At 40.3% G+C, this 20,379-nt stretch overlaps 1 protein-coding gene across 4 annotated transcripts in view; it reads right to left on the reverse strand.

Annotated features, from left to right (window-relative positions):
* Nucleotides 1-592: 592 nt before the first annotated feature.
* The window catches only part of ZNF790 (zinc finger protein 790), a 32,943-nt gene continuing 13,156 nt past the window's right edge, over nucleotides 593-20,379 (reverse strand). For 3 of the 4 annotated variants that reach the window (XM_031004268.3, XM_004060615.5, XM_004060614.5), the window contains exons 2-5: nucleotides 8,762-8,843; nucleotides 6,813-6,936; nucleotides 6,431-6,526; nucleotides 593-3,277 (exon numbers count right to left, since the gene is read on the reverse strand). In XM_031004268.3, the coding sequence (XP_030860128.1) occupies nucleotides 1,596-3,277; nucleotides 6,431-6,526; nucleotides 6,813-6,936; nucleotides 8,762-8,770 (1,911 nt within the window). In that variant the 5' untranslated portion in view covers nucleotides 8,771-8,843 and the 3' untranslated portion in view covers nucleotides 593-1,595. Of the gene's footprint in view, nucleotides 3,278-6,430; nucleotides 6,527-6,812; nucleotides 6,937-8,761; nucleotides 8,844-18,753; nucleotides 19,812-20,379 lie in introns of all 4 variants that reach the window. The other variant, XM_055369151.2, reaches the window with a different exon arrangement.

Genomic DNA, 20,379 nt, shown 5'->3' on the forward strand with positions numbered 1-20,379 from the left:
TCAAAGGACTAGATTTTGATGAGAAACCTGTATGGTTTTTTATTCCATGATTTCAGCTTTTCATTAAGCCTTTCCATTCATTCATTTGGGGTATTTGTTCTTATTCCACCTTGCTGTGTAATCATTATTTAACTCAATAAATATTTGAGGCCCTACAACATTATAGGCACTGTCCTAAGTGCTGTGGATACAGTGATGATGAGAAACAAACTGCCCTCAATCTTCTTGGTTTTATACACAGAGCAATTTCTGTTGATAACTGTTTTAGTTATTTCACAGGATTTAAAATATAGGTCTCATTATCATTCTAAATACTCTGTAATTTCACTTTTTATTTGCTCTTTAAGAACGGTTTATATATAGTAGTAAATTTTAAAGAGGTAAGAATCCATATGGCTATCCATTTGCTAGTTTCTGAGTTATAACTGTGGTAAAGAATTATATAACACTTGGCTTTAGAAATTTGTTAGAGAGAAATCATTTCTGAATGTCTTTTAAAAAACTGCTGAACACTCAACAACCCCACTTTTACTAAAGTCATAAGGCTTTTATAGGTTTTTTTGATGTAGCATGTAAAATTAATATTCAAAGCTTTCTTCATTGTATTTTACTGATTTTTTTTCAGAATTAACATTCTGATGTTCAATAAGACATAAAAAGAGATGACATATTTGTCTATAATCATTATAGTCTTAAAAGTCCTCCTCTCATAAAATGGCTTAATACCAATACAAATGACAGTCACTAAGTCATGTAAATCTCAAATAATTCAACCCTTACAATCTAATGAATACAATTAAACAGACATAGATTTAAGATACTTTCCAAAAAAAAAAATAGAGCAGGATGTATTGAAACAAGACATGCCAAATAAATTGTATGACATAGTTCAAGGCTTTTCTAGATTAATTACATGATTTTTGTGGAAATACAACAGAATTTTGCTAATGATGAAAGATTTCCAAAATGAATTATATATAAATTCTTGTGGGTTTTTGTTTTTGAGATGGAGTCTTGTTCTATCACCCAGGCTGGAGTGCAGTGATGTGATCTTGGCTCACTGCAACTTCCACCTCCCGGGTTCAAGGAATTCTCATGCCTCGGCCTCCCGAGTAGCTGGGACTACAGGCGTATGCTACCACGCCCGGCTAATTTTTGTATATTTAGTAGAGACAGGGTTTCACCATGTTGGTCAGGCTGGTCTCGAACCCCTGACCTCAAGTGATCCACCCACCTCTGTTTCCCAAATTGCTAGGATTACAGGTGTGAGCCACCGTGCTTGGCCAAATTATATATAAATTCTTTATGCAACATCTCTGATGAGAATGTTTTGAGAATGATTCAAAAAGAATTCATGCTATCATCTCATAAAATTTTACCCTGATATTCTGCAATTGATAACTGATCAGTAATTTCTTTCCTATATTGATTGCATGATGAATTCTCTGCTGCTGCTGCTGCTGCTGCTGGATGTGTGCCCTGTTAAAATGCCTTCCAATATTACTTACATTTGTGGTGTTCCTCAAGAGAAAAAAATAAATGACATCAATTAATGAGTCATGAATAAAGCCCTTTCTACACTTTTATATAATATTTCACAAGAGTGAAATGAAGTGAGAGCTTGAAGAAAATGCTTTCTCAAAATCTTTAAATTCATAGGATTTCTCAAAAGTGTAAATATTCTGGTGTTGAGCAAAGTTTGACTCATGACTAAAGGTGTTCCCATAGTCTGTCCATTCACAGAGATTTGCACTATTATGAATTTTTTGTTCAGTAAAATATGAATGGTGACTAAAGATGTGGCTACTTTTCTTGCATCCATAAGGTTCTGCATCAGTATGAATTTTCTTATGTCGTGTAAGCTGTGAACCCCAGATAAAAGATTTCCCACATTCTTTACATACATAAGGTTCCTCACCAGTATGCATTCTCTGATGTCGAGTAAGTTGTGAACCCCAGAGAAAGGCTTTTCCACATTCTTCACATTCATATGGCCTCTTCCCAGTATGAATTTTCTGATGTCGATTAAGTTCTGAACCACGAAAAAAGGTCTTTCCACATTCCTTACATTCATAGTTTCTCTCACCAGTATGAATTTTCTGATGTCGATTAAACTCTGAGCCATGAAGAAAGGTCTTTCCACATTCCTTACATTCATAGGATTTCCTCTTATTGTGAATTTTCTCATGTTGAGCAAGATACGAAGCCCAAGTAAAAGTCTTCCCGCATTGCTTACATTCATAAGGTTTCCTGCCAGTATGAATTCGCTGATGTCGAGCAAGGTGTGAGCTCCAAATATAGGCTTTCCCACATTTCTCACATTTATAAGGTTTCCTACCAACATGAACATTCTGATGTTGAGCAAGATTTGAACCACGAATAAAGGCTTTTCCACATTCCTTACACTCATGAGATTTCTCACCAGTATGAATTCTCTGATGCTGAGTTAGGTGTGATCCACGAGTAAAAGCTTTCCCACACTCCTTACATTCATAAGGTTTTTCACCAGTGTGAATTCTCTGATGTTTAATAAGATGTGATCGCTGACTAAAGGCCTTTCTACATTCATTACATTCATAGGGTTTTTCACCAGTATGAATTCTCTGATGTCGGGTAAGATCTGAGCCACAACTAAAGGCCTTCCCACATTCCTTACATTCATAAGATTTCTCACCAGTATGAATTCGCTTGTGGACACTAAGTTGTGAATGAAATCTAAAGGCTTTCCCACAATCCTTACATTTAAAAGGTTTCTCACCAGTATGAATTCTCTTATGACCAGTAAGACTCGAACGTAAACTAAAAGACTTCCCACATTCTTTACATTCATATGTTTTCTTAACAGTGTGAACTGTCTGATATTGAATAACTTCTGAATCAGGAAGAAAGGTATTCCCACATTCTTTATCTCCACAGAATTTCTCACTTGTGTGAATTAACTGATGTTGAGTATGATCTGAACCAGAAATAAAGGCTTTCCCCAATTCTTTAAATTCATTCAGTTTGTCTCCTGTATTAAGTCTCTGGTGTAGATTAAACACTGTATGCTGGTTAAAAGTGGGCCTTTTTTCACAGGTGCGTATCACCTGCTTGAAGCATTCCTCTTGATTATCTTGAAGTGTTTGAAACTGAGTGTTGCCTTCCCAATCACCTCTAAAACATAAACATTCAAGGCTGTGGTTTTTACAAATTCTCATTATTTCCAATTGGGCTATTTCTCTCTCAAAAATGCCATTTTTTGGTAATAACTTCTTGGTCTGACACCTCGACTGCATGTCTGAAAAATAAGAAGGTAAAAACATCATACGGTTGTATGTACAAAAAGCAATACAACTTCTAAAATAGATATAGAAAATCTTGAAGTAAAGCATATGAGAAGTGAATGGCTTAGAAAATTCTCAAATATGAGCAATATGAAAAAAAGGGCAAGAAATAAGTAGAAATTTAAAAGAAATAAAAGTTGAGTCAAGTGATGAGAAATATATTTTATTTTGATCATATTCATCTGAGGAGCTCAATAAAAAATGATTATCCAGGTATCACCTCAATAACAGAATAATAAGTCATAAAATACCTACAAGTTTCCAAGTACTATGATGAATGTCTTATATAATTCAGAGCTTAAAAATAGGAATGCTGGGAAATAGCAGAATATCATTCTAATGTGAGGGAAGTAATCTGATCCAGAGTTACCAAAGTACTAGGATCTCAATAGCAGGGTATGCTGCATTTAGGTTAAAAGAGATAATTATGGGTGATAGTTCAGACAGAAAAATAGTTTGAAGGCCAGGTACAGTGATTCACACCTTTAATCCCAGCACTTGGAAAGGCTGAGGCAGATGGATTGCTTGAGCCCAGAAGTTTGAGACCAGCCTAGGCAACATGGCAAAAACCCATCTCTATAAAAAATTAGCCAGGAGTGGTGGTGCATGCCTGTGGTCCTAGCTACCTGGAAGGCTGAGGTGGCAGCATCACCCGAGCCTAGGAGATGAGGCTGCAGGGAGCCATGATCACACTACCACACTCCAGCATGGGTGACAGAGTGAGACCCTGTCTTTTTTTTTTTTTTTTTTTTATATACTTTAAGTTTTAGGGTACATGTGCACAATGTGCCAGTTAGTTACATATGTATACATGTGCCATGCTGGTGTGCTGCACCCATTAACTCGTCATTTAGCATTAGGTGTATCTCCTAATGCTATCCCTCCCCCCTCCCCCCACCGACCCTGTCTTAACAACAACAACAAAATAGTTTGAGAAATTTTTTCAAGGGAGAAGGAGTCTGGCACAAGCTAAGAATAAGTACTCCTCTGTGACTCATTTTTTTAATGTATATATTTAGGATCGAGTACAATTGTTATCAGTTTTTCTTGGGAGACAGCAAGTACTCTAGCAGTGACTCAATGAATTGAAAGGCAGTTTAGTTACAAAGTATGAGCAGTAATGTACTGCAATGGAAAGATGACAAACTGCAGTTTCAGACTCTAGTTCTGTTTACTAAAACTACTTTTTAGGTGATTGGAAAATTACTGAGCTTGACTGAGCTCTTAATTTTTCATATTATAAAAAGGAAGAAGACATCACTTTGCAGAGGTTTGTTGCAAGGATTGGGAATAATACGCTATTTCTATTAAGTGCCTGACACAGGATACGTGTTGAATAATCAGTAGCTGATGATGATTATTAGAGAGGAAAAGCTGGGGAATACGGGGAACTAGACAAGTCAGTTTGTCTTTTTATTTATTTATTTATTTATTTGAGATGGAGTCTCACTCTGTCGCCCAGGTTGGAGTGCAGTGGTGCGATCTCAGCTCACTGCAACCTCCGCCTCCTGGGTTCAAGCGATTCTCCTGCCTCAGCCTCCCAAGTAGCTGGAATTACAGGCGCCCACCCCCATGCGCAGCTCATTTTTGTATTTCTAGTAGAGATGGGATTTTGCCATGTTGTCCAGGCTGGTTTTGAACTCCTGACCTCAGGTGATGATTTACCCGCCTCAGCCTTCCAAAATGCTGTGATTACAGGCATGAGCCACCGCGCCTGGCTGGGCTTGTCTTTTATGACACTGTGTTCTTCTCGTTGTACTTCGTAAGCCCTAACCTTTCTTCTGCCACTTCCTCCTCACTGTGACCAGAAACTGTTATCACCTGTTACTCTAATTTTCAACTAAGCAGCCTATTAGGTCTTCTCTTAATGTTCCCTGTATGCAGAAATGTGTGGCCATGTTCCAATCACAGAAGAGAACAAAAAGTTTCTTAAGAGACAATATATTCTTGTTAATTCTTTTAAACCTAAAATAAGAAAATCCATAAATGTTGGTTAAAAGAATGAACTAATAAGGAGAATTAATAAATGCAGGCAATGTACAATCAAGGAGAAGCTAGGAAAAATGACAAAAATTCAAAAGGGATGGGTAAAATCAAAAAATGAGGTTAAAAATTTTTTTTTAACTGAATGAAGAATTTTACGAAAATTAAATTTTAAAAAAGGGAGATGAGAAGGAACTTGATCCAAATCATAGATAAAATAAGGGCCAAAGGAGAAAAGAATGGCACTTACCTTTTTGTTACATGAGTGAAAAATGAGAGCACAAAAATAGAGTGGTATTTGGAGTGAAGAGAAAGTTCTTTTAGAAAAGGTTTTGTCTCTATCTAGGCCTCAGGCCCTTATTAAAGTGTTTTTTTGTTTTTTTTTTTTTTTTTTTTTGAGATGGAGTCTGACTGTACTCCAGCCCAGGTTGGAGTGCAGTCATGCAGTCTTGGCTCACTGCAACTTCTGCCTCCCAGGTTCAAGCAATTCTCCTGCCTCAGCCTCCCGAGTAGCTAGGACTACAGGTGTGTGTCACCACACTGGCTAGTTTTTGTATTTTTAGTAGAGACGAGGTTTCACCATGTTGGCCAGGCTGGTCTCGAACTCCTGACCTCAGGTGGACTGCCTGCCTCGGCCTCCCAAAGTGCTGCAATTACAGGCGTGAGCCACGGCACCCAGCCAGTTTTTGTTTTTGTTTTTGTTTTTGTTTTACCCTGAGACAGAGTCTCACTGTCGACCAGACTGGAGTGCAGTGGCACGATCTCGGCTCACTGCAACCTCTGCCTCCCTGGTTCAACAATTCTCCTGCCTCAGCCTCCCGAGTAGGTGGGACTACAGCTGCACGCCGACATGCCCGGCTAATTTTTTTGTATTTTTTTTTTTTTTTTTTTTTTTTAGTAGAAATGGGGTTTCACCATGTTCAGCCCAGGCTGGTCTTAAACTCCTGAGCTCAGGCAACCCACCAAAGTGCTAGGATTACAGGCGTGAGCCACCATACCCGGCCCATTTTTTGGTCTTAAGGGGATATTCCAGACCAATATTTCAGAGGTGTTGCTGCCTCACCGTGCAGCTGAGCTGTTATCCACAACAATGGCCTCCTTGTGCGTGTTCAGCCCTCACTCACCTGGGCAAGGTCCTCTTGTCTCATCCCTCAAAATCTTCCAGGGCTCTTTCCCTTTCTCCAATAAAGAGAATGCTTCTGGCTGATAAATGCAAAGACCTGCCCAGAAGATGAGAAACAGCAAAGAAGCACATTGTAAAGATTCTAAAATTTGCAACTACTTCTTTGGTTACTAAGGAAGAGAAACAATTACAGGCAGGACAAAAGTAAGTTATAAACTATGGGAAAGATGGAAGTGCCCACCGATGATAAATATTGCCAGATTTACAAAGCGCAAACCATTTTCTAAAAAACAAAGGTCAGAAGTTACCCTGGACATTTAAAAACAATAAAAAAAATCACAATACAGAAAGCAGGAATTTCTAAGGAAAATGCTGAATCTTACCCAGTGAGACCATGTTGCTGTAGTTCTCCAACATCACATCTCTATATAAATCCCTCTGTTCCAGGTCCAGGCACTCCCACTCCTCCTGAGAGAAATCTACAGCCACATCCCTGAACATCAGCAACTGTTGGAAAGAATAATTCCAAATATTAATGGTGAAATTTTTAAAAATAATTATAATCCCTATAGATGAAAGGGGAAAGGCTGGAAAGGGGCACTGCAGGGAGTGGGGCATATACTGGGCGAAAAACTAGAGTTGGCTGCCTGTGGTTTCAGGGGAAATGACATGGGAATAAGGGTGACAAAAGCCGAGTGTCTACATGCTCTTTTTTTTTTTTTTTTTTTTTTTTGAGACAAGAGTCTCGCTCTGTCGCCCAGGCTGGAGTGCGGTGGTGCAATCTCTGATCACTGCAAGCTCCGCCTCCCTGGTTCACGCCATTCTCCTGCCTCAGCCTCCCGAGTAGCTGGGACTACAGGCGCCCGCTACCACGCCCGGCAAATTTTTTGTATTTTTTAGTAGAGACGGGGTTTCTCCGTGTTAGTCAGGATGGTTTTGATCTCCTGACCTTGTGATCCACCCGCCTCGGCCTCCCAAAGTGCTGGGATTACAGGCGTGAGCCACGACACCCGGCCTACATGCTCCTTTTTTTTGTTCTTTGACGAGACAGAGTCTTGCTCTGTCACCCAGACCGGAGTGCAGTGGTGCAATCTCAACTCACTGCAACCTCTGCCTCCCAGGTTCAAGTGATTCTTGTGCCCCAGCCACCCTAACAGCAGGGGTTACGTGTGTGCACCACTGCGCCTGGCTAATTTTTTGTATTTTTAGTAGAGACAGGGTTTCGCAACTTTGGCCAGACTGGTCTCGAATTCCTGACCTCAAGTGATCCACCCACCTTGGCCTCCCAAAGTCTTAATGAGCCACTGCACCCGGTAAAAACTCCTGTTGCTCAGTTACCACATCTTTATGATCTTCAAATCACAAATACCAAAACATCAGAATGGCAGCCCAGAACAGACATCATAGGAGGTTTTTGTTGATACCACCGAGAGGCTACACCAGCCTGGAAGAACTAGCCCCAGATTTATTATGTGAGAAAAGTTGGGGGTTTTGTTGGTTGTAAGCGGTCTTTACTGGGCACAAACAGACTTGTGCATACAGAGCCTTTGGCCCAGGTAACTGTCCTTTGCTTAAGCTACTACTTTTAGTTGAATTATCTGTTAGTTTAAACTGAGAGAATTCTCAAGAGATACACTCCCTGGCTGAATATTATTTTCTGTGGAAAATGTGTAGAATCTCCAGACTCTTTGTTAAGCAGCTGACAATCAGCAAATTCAGTGTCATAAGTGATTACTGTGAAAGTCATCAGATGAGTTTTTTGTCAATACCACTGAGAGGCTATACCAGCCTGGAATAACTAGCCCCAGATTGTTAATGATATTAACCTTTCATTAATTTCTTGGAAAATCCCAGATCTCTTTGAACTCAACCTCCCATCATATCTGCTAAGGAAAGCATCACAAAGTGCCACATACCTAAATGAATACCAACCAACACCAACTCCCATCTTGATTCAATGAAACATCCCATTCTACAGAGTAAATAAAAGCCTTTATGTAGTATGTCCCCTTTAATTATTCTATCCCCTCTTGTTAAGCCACAGGTTTGAAATGAGAAGTCTTTACTGTTCCCCTTAAGGAAATGTATTTCTCTTCTTCGGTGCTCTGCCAGATTGGGATACAGGAGATAACTGAAAGCCCTGGTGGATAGATTTGGTCATACTGGTTGGAGAAAAGAGGGATATCTAGGGAAAGCATTGGACTGTTTCACAGTCATTACTTATGACACTCAGTAGTGATTCAGGTAAGCAGTTTAAGGATAAGCAATAAAAACATTCACATGATTTGATATAAATGGGTTATATTTTTGGAGAGAGGCAATTCCAACTCACATGGGCCATGACTTAACATTCCAAGTCCACCAGTCCTTCTCTGGATTCTTTCTTGGTGAGGCAGCGTGCTGGGAAAGCAGAGCTAGAAGGAAAGAATCACAAGGTCAGGCCTTTCTCAGAGCTCTCAAAGGGACAAATAGGAAATGCCATTTTCTTCCTTGGAGGTAAGTCAGAAGGAACCTGAAGAAATCCTGGCCCTATCCAAAACCAGAGAGATTCAACAAAAGCAGGATGAAGTTTCAGTCGAATCACTTATGCCAAAATCATGATCTGGATCAGGATACTACTAGATAAGTCAATTCTGGCTTGCCCTAAATTCATACATACCTACATTAACATTTATCCTCAAGCCGCCTATGAATGTCAGTTACTTGTCTCATTTAAAATATCTGGAAATGGGTCACTTGCTCAAATTCACTATTAGGAAATATCATAGGTTTGCTGAATGCAAAGCTTGTTACTTTGAATACTGTATCCTACCCTCTGGATTTCAGAATTTCTTATTTTATTGAGTGAAGGATGAGCTGGGCCTTTCCCTTATAGGAGCAGCCCATGATCTCTGCCTCCTGTGTTTTCACTGACACTGAGCATCAGGGTGGCTTTTTCATGAAGGGAACCCAAAGATGGAAGGAAGGCTGGATTGGGCGAGTAGTCAGTGTTGTGAAGCACGTACTTTTATTAAAAAAATATATTGGCCGGGCGTGGTGGCTCTCGCCTGTAATCCTAGCACTTTGGGAGGCGAGGCGGGCGGATCACGAGGTCAGGAGATGAAGACCATCTTGGCCGACACGGTGAAACCCCGTCTCTACTAAAAATACAAAAATTAGCCAGGCATGGTGGCGCATCCCTGTAATCCCAGCTATTCGGGAGGCTGAGGCAGGAGAATCGCTTGAACCCAGGAGTTGGAGGTTGCAGTGAGCCGAGATTGCACCATTGCACTCCAGCCTGGCGACACAGCGAGACTCGGTCTCAAAAACAAAAAAATTACATATATATAATTTTATAATTATCTATATATAACTATATATATAATAAAAATTATATATATATATATGCCTCTCTGAATCTAGCTTTGTGCTTAGCACAAGGGAATCAGATAAATAAGTTGCAAGACCTACTATCAAGGAATTCACAGTCAGAAAAGTAAGCAGCAATTACAATACTGTAGGAAATAAAGGTAATCATGGTTATGAAAGGAGCCAACTAGTTCTAAGGAGCCCAAACCAAAACTAGTTTTTAACAGAAAATCTCCTATAGGAAATGGTACTTCAGCTGACTCTTGAGGGGCTGTTCTGTGTGGGAAATGCGCAAGGGGAGAAGAAAAGACACACAATACCTTTAAGGGTAAACAACCTTTATTCCACATAAATGGCAATGCAGATATAATAAGCAAATGATATAATAAGCAAATTGCAATGGGAAGGGGAGAAGGGAAAATATATATATAATACATAGATATATATGTGTGTTGTGTGTATATGTGTGTGTGTGTGTGTGTGTGTGTGTGTGTGTATACACTTACCAAACTATAAGCATTCACCACCAGACTGGGAAGCAACAGCCTGGGCTCCAGAGTCAGACACTACACCCAGCAGACTATGGAGGATTCACCACCAGACCGAGAAGCAACAGCCTGGGCTCCACAGTCGGCCACCCATCCGTGCACAGGCGAGGAGAGGTCTCATGAAGCTTTGGTGCAGTCTGGGAGCTTAGCTCTTTTTGTAACAAGTTGTTTGGCATGAGGTCCAGTCACAGGGGCCCTTCCTGACTGGGCTCAAGGAACACAAAAAGGTCAACCTGTTTTTGCGATTGTCTATTGTTTTTCAATGACTAATGTATAGGAATAGATTGAAATAGAGAATTCTCTGAAACAGCATTGGATGAACGCTTCAAGGGGCTCACACAACCTGTTCCAGGACTTGGTGACCATTGTTTGTGTCCATGTTCAATTGAGTTCAAATTTAATTAACTTTTCCTCCACCGGGGCTCACCAGAGAAGACAGGGCAAGGTGAGGGGGATCTCCTAGCAGAGGAAACAACATGCGCCAATCAAGCAAAGATACTTTTGTGCATTCAAGGAACACAGAGTGAGAGGAAAGACCAGTGGCAGATGGAGATGTATAAAGCAGGGATCCTGTTACGAAAAGCCCTAAAATATAGGGTATAGAGTTTGGGCCATATTTCAGAGGTAATAAGAAAGCATTCTGCATTTTTAAAGTAAGGTTTAAAAATGTTTCTAATTAGAGATACGACAAAGTTGGTGTGAGAGGGTAAAGACTGATATACATAATCTGAGGAGTTCATGAAAATTCCATGTAAAGCCTGTAGTATGAATTGGTCCTAGGAGACAGACAGCTTCAGCGGCATAGAGAACTTTAAGCACTTTTCCAAGAAGAGTGAAGGGCTGGACAATAAATTGTGAACAAAAATATATTTTGTGTTTGAGAACATGAAGTACTTGAGAGTGATTATTACACAGTTTTACGAAAAAACTAGTTCTTTTAAATAAAACTTTTTTTTTAGCTGAGCACAGTGGCTCATGCCTGTAATCCCAGCACTTTGGGAGGCCGAGGCAGGCGGATCACCTGAGGTCAGGAGTTCGAGACCAGCCTGACCAACATGGACAAACCTCATCTTAACTAAAAATATAAAATTAGCCGGGCATGGTGGCACATGCCTGTAATCCCAGCTACTCAGGAGGCTGAGGCAGGAGAATTGCTTGAACCTGGGAGGCGGAGGTTGCGGTGAGCTGAGATCGTGCCATTGCACTCCAGCCTGGGCAACGAGCAAAACCCCTTCTCAAAAAAAGAAAAAAGGAAAAAAAAATTTTTAGGGACAGCGTCTCAGTCAGTCATGCTGGAGTAGAGTGGTGCAATCACAGTTTACTGTTGCCTCAAACTGCTAGGCTGAAGCAATCCTTCCACCTCAGTCTGCTGAATAGGGTGGGACTACAGGAATGCACCACTGTGCCCGGCTAATTTATTTTATTTTTGTCGAGATGGGGTCTGCTATGTTGCCCAGGCTGTTCTCAAACTCCTGGCCTCAAGAAATACTCTCCCACCTTGGCCTCCCAAAGTGCTGGAATTACAGGTGTAGGCCACCATGTCCAGCCAAGAACTAATTCTAATCCTGATATTCCTCCTCCTGGAAACCATGTAGACAGAAACAAGAAAATCAAAGTAAATCCCAACCATCAGGAAACAGAAAATGAACAGATTCCAAGTTATTTGGAGATGTGAAAAGAAAATGAAAGAACAATGTCTGTGGAAGCCACAGCGATGCTACAAAGAAAAACAAATGAGGAATATCCATTCCCATGGGGAGTAGACCATATCCTGAATGAAAGTTTCTGTGAGCAGGAATGATGTCAAAAGGAGGCCCAAAGATGTCAGGGGGATTCAAGGTGGCAAAACACACTGGTTGTATTTTATTTTTAAAGCTTTATTGAAATATAATTCACATACCATACAATTAAGCCATTTACAGTGAACAATTCAATGGTTCTTAGTATATTCACAAATACGTGCAACCACAGTCAATGTTAGAATATTTTCATCATTTCAAAAAGAAACTCTATCCCCTTTGGCTATCACTCCTTGGCCTCCCCACTGCCACATGTGCCCCATACTTAGCCTTAAATAATGACTAATCTACTTTCTGACTCTATGGATTTTCCTATTCTGGACTTTCATATGAATGGAATAACATATGTGGACTTGTTACTGGCTTCTTTCACGTAGCATAAGGTTCTCAAGGTTTATCCAAATTGTAGCATGAATCAGTACTTCATTCCTTGCTATGCCTGAATAATATCTCTGCAAATGAACAGACCACATTTTGTCTACCCATTCGTCTGTTAATGGACATTTGGGTTGTTTCCACCTTTTGACAATTACTATTATTTTTGAGATGAAGTTTCACTCTTGTTGCCCAGGCTGGAGTGCAATGGCACGATCTTGACTCACCACAACCTCCACCTCTGGGGTTCAAGCGACTCTCCTGCCTCAGCCTCCCGAGTAGCTGGGATTACAGGCATGTACCACTATGCCCAGCTAATTTTGTATTTTTAGTAGAGACGGGGTTTCTTCATGTTGGTCAGGCTGGTCTCAAATTCCCGACCTCAGGTGATCCGCCCGCCTCGGCCTCCCAAAGTGCTGGGATTACAGGCCTGAGCTACCATGCCCGGCTGACAATTATTTTTAAAATGCTGCAGTGAACATTCATGTAAAAGTTTTTGTTTGAATATCATCTATTTTGTAGTTTTCAGAGTATAAGTTTTATTTTCTATATAGAAGATCATGCCATCTGCAAATAGAGATGCTCTTAGCTGTGTTCCATTCTTTTCTCCAGTGTCTTTTATTTCTTTTACTTCCCCATTTGCCCTAGCCCAATTGCCAGTACAATGTTAAACAGAAGTGGGGATCCTTGTCTGGTCCCTGATCATAGAGGGAAGACATCCAGTCTTTTACCATTAAGTGTGATGTTGGATGTGGGTTTTTCCTAGATATCAGGTTGAATTCCTCTTTATTCCTAGTTTGTAGAATGTGTATGTTTTAAAAAAATCATAAAGGGTATTGGCTCTGGTCAAATGCCTTATCTCTATCTATTGAGATGATTGTGTGATTTTTGTTTTTTTATTCTATTGATATGATGTATCACATTAACTGACTTTTGATGGTGAGCCAACCTTGCATTTCTGGGATAAATCCCACTCAGTCATGTTATATAATTCATTTTAGATGTTACTGGATTTGGTTTGCTACTTGTTGAGGATTTTTACACCCATATTCTTATGAGATATACTTTGTCTAGTTTCAGTATCTTGGAAATACTGGCCTCATAAAATGAGCTGGGGACTTGGCTGTATTCCTTAATTATAGCAGAAGACACTGGGTGAACTCAGAGCTGATAATAGGAGTCCTCCTGAACCAGCTGAGCTTCTGAATGGCAAAGAAGTCCTGGCTATTCAAAGGGAACCAAATTTTTAAAAAATTGTCTTCTACTGGGGTAACAGAGGAAGAAACCCTTGAGCAAAAAAAACCTTAAAAACTACCCTTGCCCCATTCACTTTTTTCACATGAAAATACCAGTGACAGCTATTCCAGGAAAATCTATTACATCCTCTCCAAAATATAAATTAGATATAACATGCATAAGATAGTTAGATAAAAGTTTTAGGCTGGTGCAGTGGCTCACGCCTGTAATCCCAGCACTTTGGGAGGCCAAAGCAGGCGGATCACGAGGTCAGGAGATCGAGACCATCCTGGCTAACACGGTGAAACCCTGTCTCTACTAAAAATACAAAAAATTAGCCAGGTGTGGTGGCATGTGCCTGTAGTGCCAGCTACTTGGGAGGCTGAGGCAGAAGAATCACTTGAACCTGGGAGGCAGAGGTTCCAGTGAGCCAAGATCACGCCACTGCACTTCAGCCTGGCAACAGAGTGAGACTCCATCTCAAAACAACAACAACAACAAAAAACACACAAAGTTTTAAAAGTGTGTCAAAATCCCCCATGTACAAAAAAACTCACTAAAAAAATCAGAGAAGATGAAAATCATCACCCAACATTTCAGTCTGAATTTTTAAAAAAAGTATGATGCAATTGCAGCTCTAAAAGCAGACCACAAGCAAAAATATACGATCTCAGGAAAGAGAAGAAAGTAATAGACAGACCATAGATGGGAGTTAGTAGAATTCAAGACTGAAAGAGAAAATAGGCTAAGTCACATCAGAAATGAAGAATAAACTAGCTAGTGCAGCGGCATGTGCCTGTAGTCCCAGCTACTTGGGAGACTGAGTCTAGAGGATTGCTTGAGTCCAGGAGTTCAAGGTTGAGGCCAGCCTGGGCAACACAGTGAGACCCCCATCTCTAGGCGCATAAGATCTGACAAATGCCACAGAAAGTATAGTATGGAACAAAGAATACAGAAATTAATGAACAGAACAAAATTTAACAAATAAAGGAACAAAAATCATTTGAAGAAATGAAAATGAAAAGAGAGATCCAATATGCCAAACGCAGAGCACCTAAAAAATCCAAATTAAGAGGATATATCTAAAACTATGGTTTTAGCTGTGTATCTAACACTACAGTTTTAATACTCAAGATGAATTTCCTGAAATAGAGTATAAATAAACATGATGAAAAGTGAAACCATATTACAGGTGAAAATGAACCAAAATAGTAGCAAAACATTACCTAATAAAATTAGAATAAAACTCATGGGGAATCAAGATAAAAATACCAAATATAAGAAAAAGGAAATTCAGCTGTCATCAGACTTCTGCAGTGCTAAATTCTGTACCCCAAACAGTGGGGTAAATCTTCCAATATACTTGTGAAAAAAACAAATGAGGGAGTCAAAACATTTTTATATCCAGCCAAGCTGTCATTCGAGTATAAAGGATATAAGGAGTTTTATGATGCAACTTAGGAAATACTGTTGACATGCGCTCTTTCAGAAGAAGCTACTAGAAGACATACTCCAGCCACAAAAGAACAATAGTGAAAGTTTCAGCAAAAGAATAGTAGTGATGCTGAACATATTTAAATGCAAATCTAAATAAAATAGTAAAAGCAGAATTATGGTAGCCAGCATCCTGGATGGCCCCAAAGGTACCCAGTATGTGGTATTCATAACACTGTGTAGCTGCCTTCTATACTGAATAGGATTAACTTGTATACCAATAAGGTACTGTGGAAAAGATAGAGTATGAGATAGATATAAAAGACACTGTGGCTTCCAGCTTATGCGTTCTTGCTGTCCTTTTGCTCTGGAGAAAACCAGTTGACATGTCATAGGGACACTTAAGAAACCCCATGGAGAGGTCTACATGGTGAGAAACTGAAGTCTATTGCCAATAGCCATGTGAGAGCCACGTTGGAAGGTGATCCTCTAGTCCCTGTTATGCCTTCAAATGATAGCAGCCCTGGCCAAGAGTGTGACTGCAACCTCAAGAGACCCCAAGCCAGAACTTCCCAGCTAAGCCACTCCTGAACTCCTGGTCCACCGAAAATGGTGTTAAGATAATAAATATTTATTTCTGTTTTAGGGTAATATGTTTTACAGCAATAGATAACTAATATAGAAATGAAGGTTAGAGAATAGAAAATAGACTAGCTCACTGATTGCCTCATTTGTGATAATTGAGAGATAAAGGGTGTCATTTCAAGCTGAAAATCAAGGGGAAGAAATTTAGAAATGTTTAAGAGTACAGCCAAGGCAGGAGGACTGCCTTGAGGCCAGGAGTTTGAGGCCAGATTAAGCAAAAGAATGAGACCTTCTCTAAAAAAAAAAAAAAAAAAAAAAATGAATACAAATGTAAGTCAAACAGGGCAAAATGTCAATTAAATTTCAACATACAAGCAAAAAGTAGGAAATTTAAATTTAAAATGACAGCACTTAGCAGGAAAAATTCAAATTCCTATAAATAAATCTAACAATATATGTAACATACAATATCTTTTGTTTATTGGTTTGTTTTTGAGACAGAGTCTCGCTCTGTCACCCAGGCTGGAGTGCAGTGGCACAATCTCGGCTCGCTGCAACTTCCGCCTCCCAGGTTCAAGTAATTCTCCTGTCTCAGACTCCCGAGTAGCTGGGACTACAGGCACCAGCCACCATGCCCAGCTAATTTTTGTATTTTTAGTAGAGACGGGGTTTCACCATATTGGTCAGGCTGGTCTCGAACTCCTGACCTCAGGTGATCCACCTGCCTCAGCCTCCCAAACTGCTGGGATTACAGGCATGAGCCACCGCACCTGGCCTGTACAATGTCTTTATATTAATTACTACAAATAATTAAAGAAGACCTAAACAAATGAAATAATTTATCACATTCATGGGATGAAAGGCTGATAATTTTCAAGGTGTCAGTTTCCCCAATATAGTGGTATAGGAAGCTTAAAAGTAAAAGGATAGCAAAAGATATACCATGCAAATCATAATCAAAATAATGCTTAGGTGGCTATAGTATCAGACACCGTAGATTTCAGAGCAAATAAATAACATGGAAGAAAGGATGGTCTTGAATACATGGTGCCAGGTCAACTGAATTTATATGAGGAAAACAAATCATGATTTCCCCTCACGACACAAAAATCAATTCCAGGTTTATATACCTACATGTGACAGATAAATATAGATGAAAATACAGAATATCTTCATACCTTGGGGATAAGCAAAGATTTGAATAAGATACATAGAGTACAAACCATAAAAGAAAAATGATAATGATCAGACTACATTTTAAAAAGCAATTTTTGTTCATCAGAAAAGAGTGAATGGGCTGGTCATGGTGGCTCACGCCTGTAATCCCAGCACTTTGGAAGGCTGAGGCGGGTGGATCATCTGAGGTCAGGAGTTCGAGACCAGCCTGACCAACATGGAGAAACCGTGTCTCTTACTAAAAAATACAAAATTAGCCAGACATGGTGGCGCATGCCTGTAATCTCAGCTACTCAGGAGGCTGAGGCATGATAATCACTTGAACCGGGGAGGCAGAGCTTGCAGTGAGCCGAGATCGCACCATTGCATTCCAGCCTGGGCAACAAGAGCGAAACTCCATCTCAAAAAAAAAAAAAAAGAGAATGAGTAAAAATGCAAACCTTACGCTAGGAGACGATATATACAATACACAAAGCTGACAAGGGACTCATTCAGATTATACAAAGAACTCTTAAGGATTAACAATGAAAGATAAGTTTCCCAACAGCTAGGCTAAGAACTTGAACTGGCACTTCCCAAAGGAAGATATCCAAATGGACAATCCACATTAAAACAAAGGTATTCAAGTTCCTTAGTCATCAGTTAGGAAAACCACAATGCAATACCACTACATATCCACCATATTGGCAAACATTTTACAGTCTGACAATGCCATGTGTTAACAAGAAGATGGATCAACTGGAACTTGCATAAACTGTTGATAGGAACTTTTAACTGGTTCAGCCATTTTGGAAAACTGACAGCATCTGCTTGAGGAGATTCACATACTCTTACTCACCAATTCCTCTCCTTGGAATAACCCAATAGAAATGCATACATGTAAACACAAAATGACAAGTGCAAGAATGCTCTCTTCCTGATTATTCATGAGAATAACGTATTGTCTGTATATATGATAAACTTCAATAAAAAGACTAGGAAGAAATACAGCATATTACAAGGCAAATACAAACAAAAAAATAAGCAGAGGCCATGATCTTGAGCATGCTAAAGCCTGCAATTCATAATAAACATACAACAATCATTAATATCTGTATATCAAAGCAACAACAACTTTCATAAAGCAAAAGTTACAGGTTATATAAAATAAAATTTTGGCTGTGCGCGGTGGCTAACGCCTGTAATCCCAGCACTTTGGGAGGCCAAGGTGGGCAGATCACAAGGTCAGGAGTTCAAGACCAGCCTGGCCAATGTGGTGAAACCACGTGTCTACTAAAAATACAAAAAAAATTAGCCGGGCATGGTGGTGCATGCCTGTAGTCCCAGCTACTCAGGAGCCTGAGGTAGGAGAATTGCTTGAACCAGAGGTTGCGGTGAGCCGAGATCCCACCACTGCACTCCAGCCTGGGCGACAGAGGGAGACGCCGTCTCAAAAAAAAAAAAAAAAAGAAAGAAAGAAATAAAATTTCATTAATACACCTCTCTCAATCCAAGGCAAATCAAGTGCAAGGCAAAAAGTTAGACTGACCAGATGTTAGATCACAAATAAAAGTTCACTAAGTTCCAAAGTTTAAAAATAACACAATATAGCAAAACTAAATTATATTATTGGTGAAGTGGGGACCTATGTACTTTACTGGAAGTCTTCAACATAATCAACAGAGGTTGAGGTCCCCTTATGTCACAGGGATCAAGACTCCTCCACAACACTGAGGCCAAGACACTACACCACTGTATTAGTTTTCTACTGCCATGAGGTAGTGGCTTAAAATAATACAAATCTATTATCATATAGTTCAGTAGAAGTCTGAGTTGGGTCTTACCAGGCTAAAATCAAGGTGTTGGTAGGGCTGTGTTCCTTTCTGGAAGCTCCAGGGGAGAATTCGTTTTCTTATGTTTTCCAGCTTCTAGAGGCCACCAACATTCCTTGGCTTAAGGCCCACTTCCTCTATCTAGTCAGCAATGTGGCATCTCTCTGACCATTCTTCTGCGGTCACATCTCCCTCTGACTTTAAACTCAGCCAGGAAAGGTTCACTGACTTTAAGGACCCATGTCATTATATTGGTCCAACAAGATAATCGCCCCCATTTCAAGGTTCTTAACTTTATCCCCTTTGCAAAGTCCTTTTTGCCATATAAGGTAGCATCGTCCTAGTTTCCAGGGATTAGGAAGTAAACATTGGTTGCAGGGCCATCATTCTGTCTACCTTGACCCCCCTTCTATCTTAAGCTTCCTTCTTTCTGAGAGATACTCAGTGAAGGAAATAATGTATACAGTGGTCCATTTCCAAGACAAAATGCTTTGAATTGGCTTAGGTAAGCAAACTACAGAAGAAAACAGGATATACTAGGCCCCTGCTTGGATAGATGATGCCTGCTTGTCAGCCTCCCGCTTTCTCCCTTTCCCTCTTAGTTGCCTTCACCCAAACCAAAGAAGTTTAGTCTAAGATGAAAGTTTGCTAGCCTGCAAAATAGCTCGTTTTGTCTGCTTTTATCAGCCTGCCCAGCTACTTAGGTCATAAGTCAACTATTGAAGAGCCCTTGAGCTAACTAGGATTGCAGTGCATTGTGGGCTGCAACCAAATGCAGCAAGACAAGCCTAAAACACACACACACACACACACACACCGGCTGGGCGCGGTGGCTCACGCCTGTAATCCCAGCACTTTGGAAGGCCGAGGCAGGCGGATCACGAAGTCAAGAGATCAAGACCATCCTGGCCGACATGGTGAAACCCCATCTCTACTAAAAATAGAAAACTTAGCTGGGCATGGTGGCACGCATCTGTAGTCCCAGCTACTCGGGAGGCTGAGGCAGGAGAATCACTTGAACCTGGGAGGCGGAGGTTCCCGTGATCGAGGTCATGGCATTGCACTCCAGCCTGGTAACAGAACGAGACTCCGTCTCACAAAAATCAAAAAACAAAACAAAACACCTGAAGCCCCTACCCAACAATCAATAGGCAACATCCGGGAAGATTGTGACCCCATAGTTCTCAGCCTATGAGGAACCAGGGGAGGAACCTGTGCACTAGGGGATAAATTGCTTGTTGAAACTGTTGGGTGTGCCTATCAGACACTGATCTTGCAAGACCATCATTAAAAGTCTCACTTTCGCTGTTCTCCGAGTCTCTGAGTCCATTCTTTGGGACGGGTAAGTTTGTTTCTCACACTCAAGAAATCATCTTTCACTATTCCACGCTCTCTCTCCAAAACTGACTTGAATCCAACCAGAATAAATGTCAATCCAACCTTGTATTTATATTTATCTACTATAAGAAGTCCCAGAATTTCTAGTCAACTGTCTTTTCGGACATTGTATACCATCAAGTCTCATTTGTCCCCTTTTCTCATTCTTCCCAACTTTCAACACTTTTCCTGTATGCCTTCATAATGGAATTCATAATTCATTAACAACCAACTCCTCTTTTATCTTCAACCACTTCCTTG

The sequence above is a fragment of the Gorilla gorilla genome, chromosome 20 (genome assembly GCF_029281585.2).
Source record: "Gorilla gorilla gorilla isolate KB3781 chromosome 20, NHGRI_mGorGor1-v2.1_pri, whole genome shotgun sequence".
Classification (NCBI taxonomy): Eukaryota; Metazoa; Chordata; class Mammalia; order Primates; family Hominidae; genus Gorilla; species Gorilla gorilla.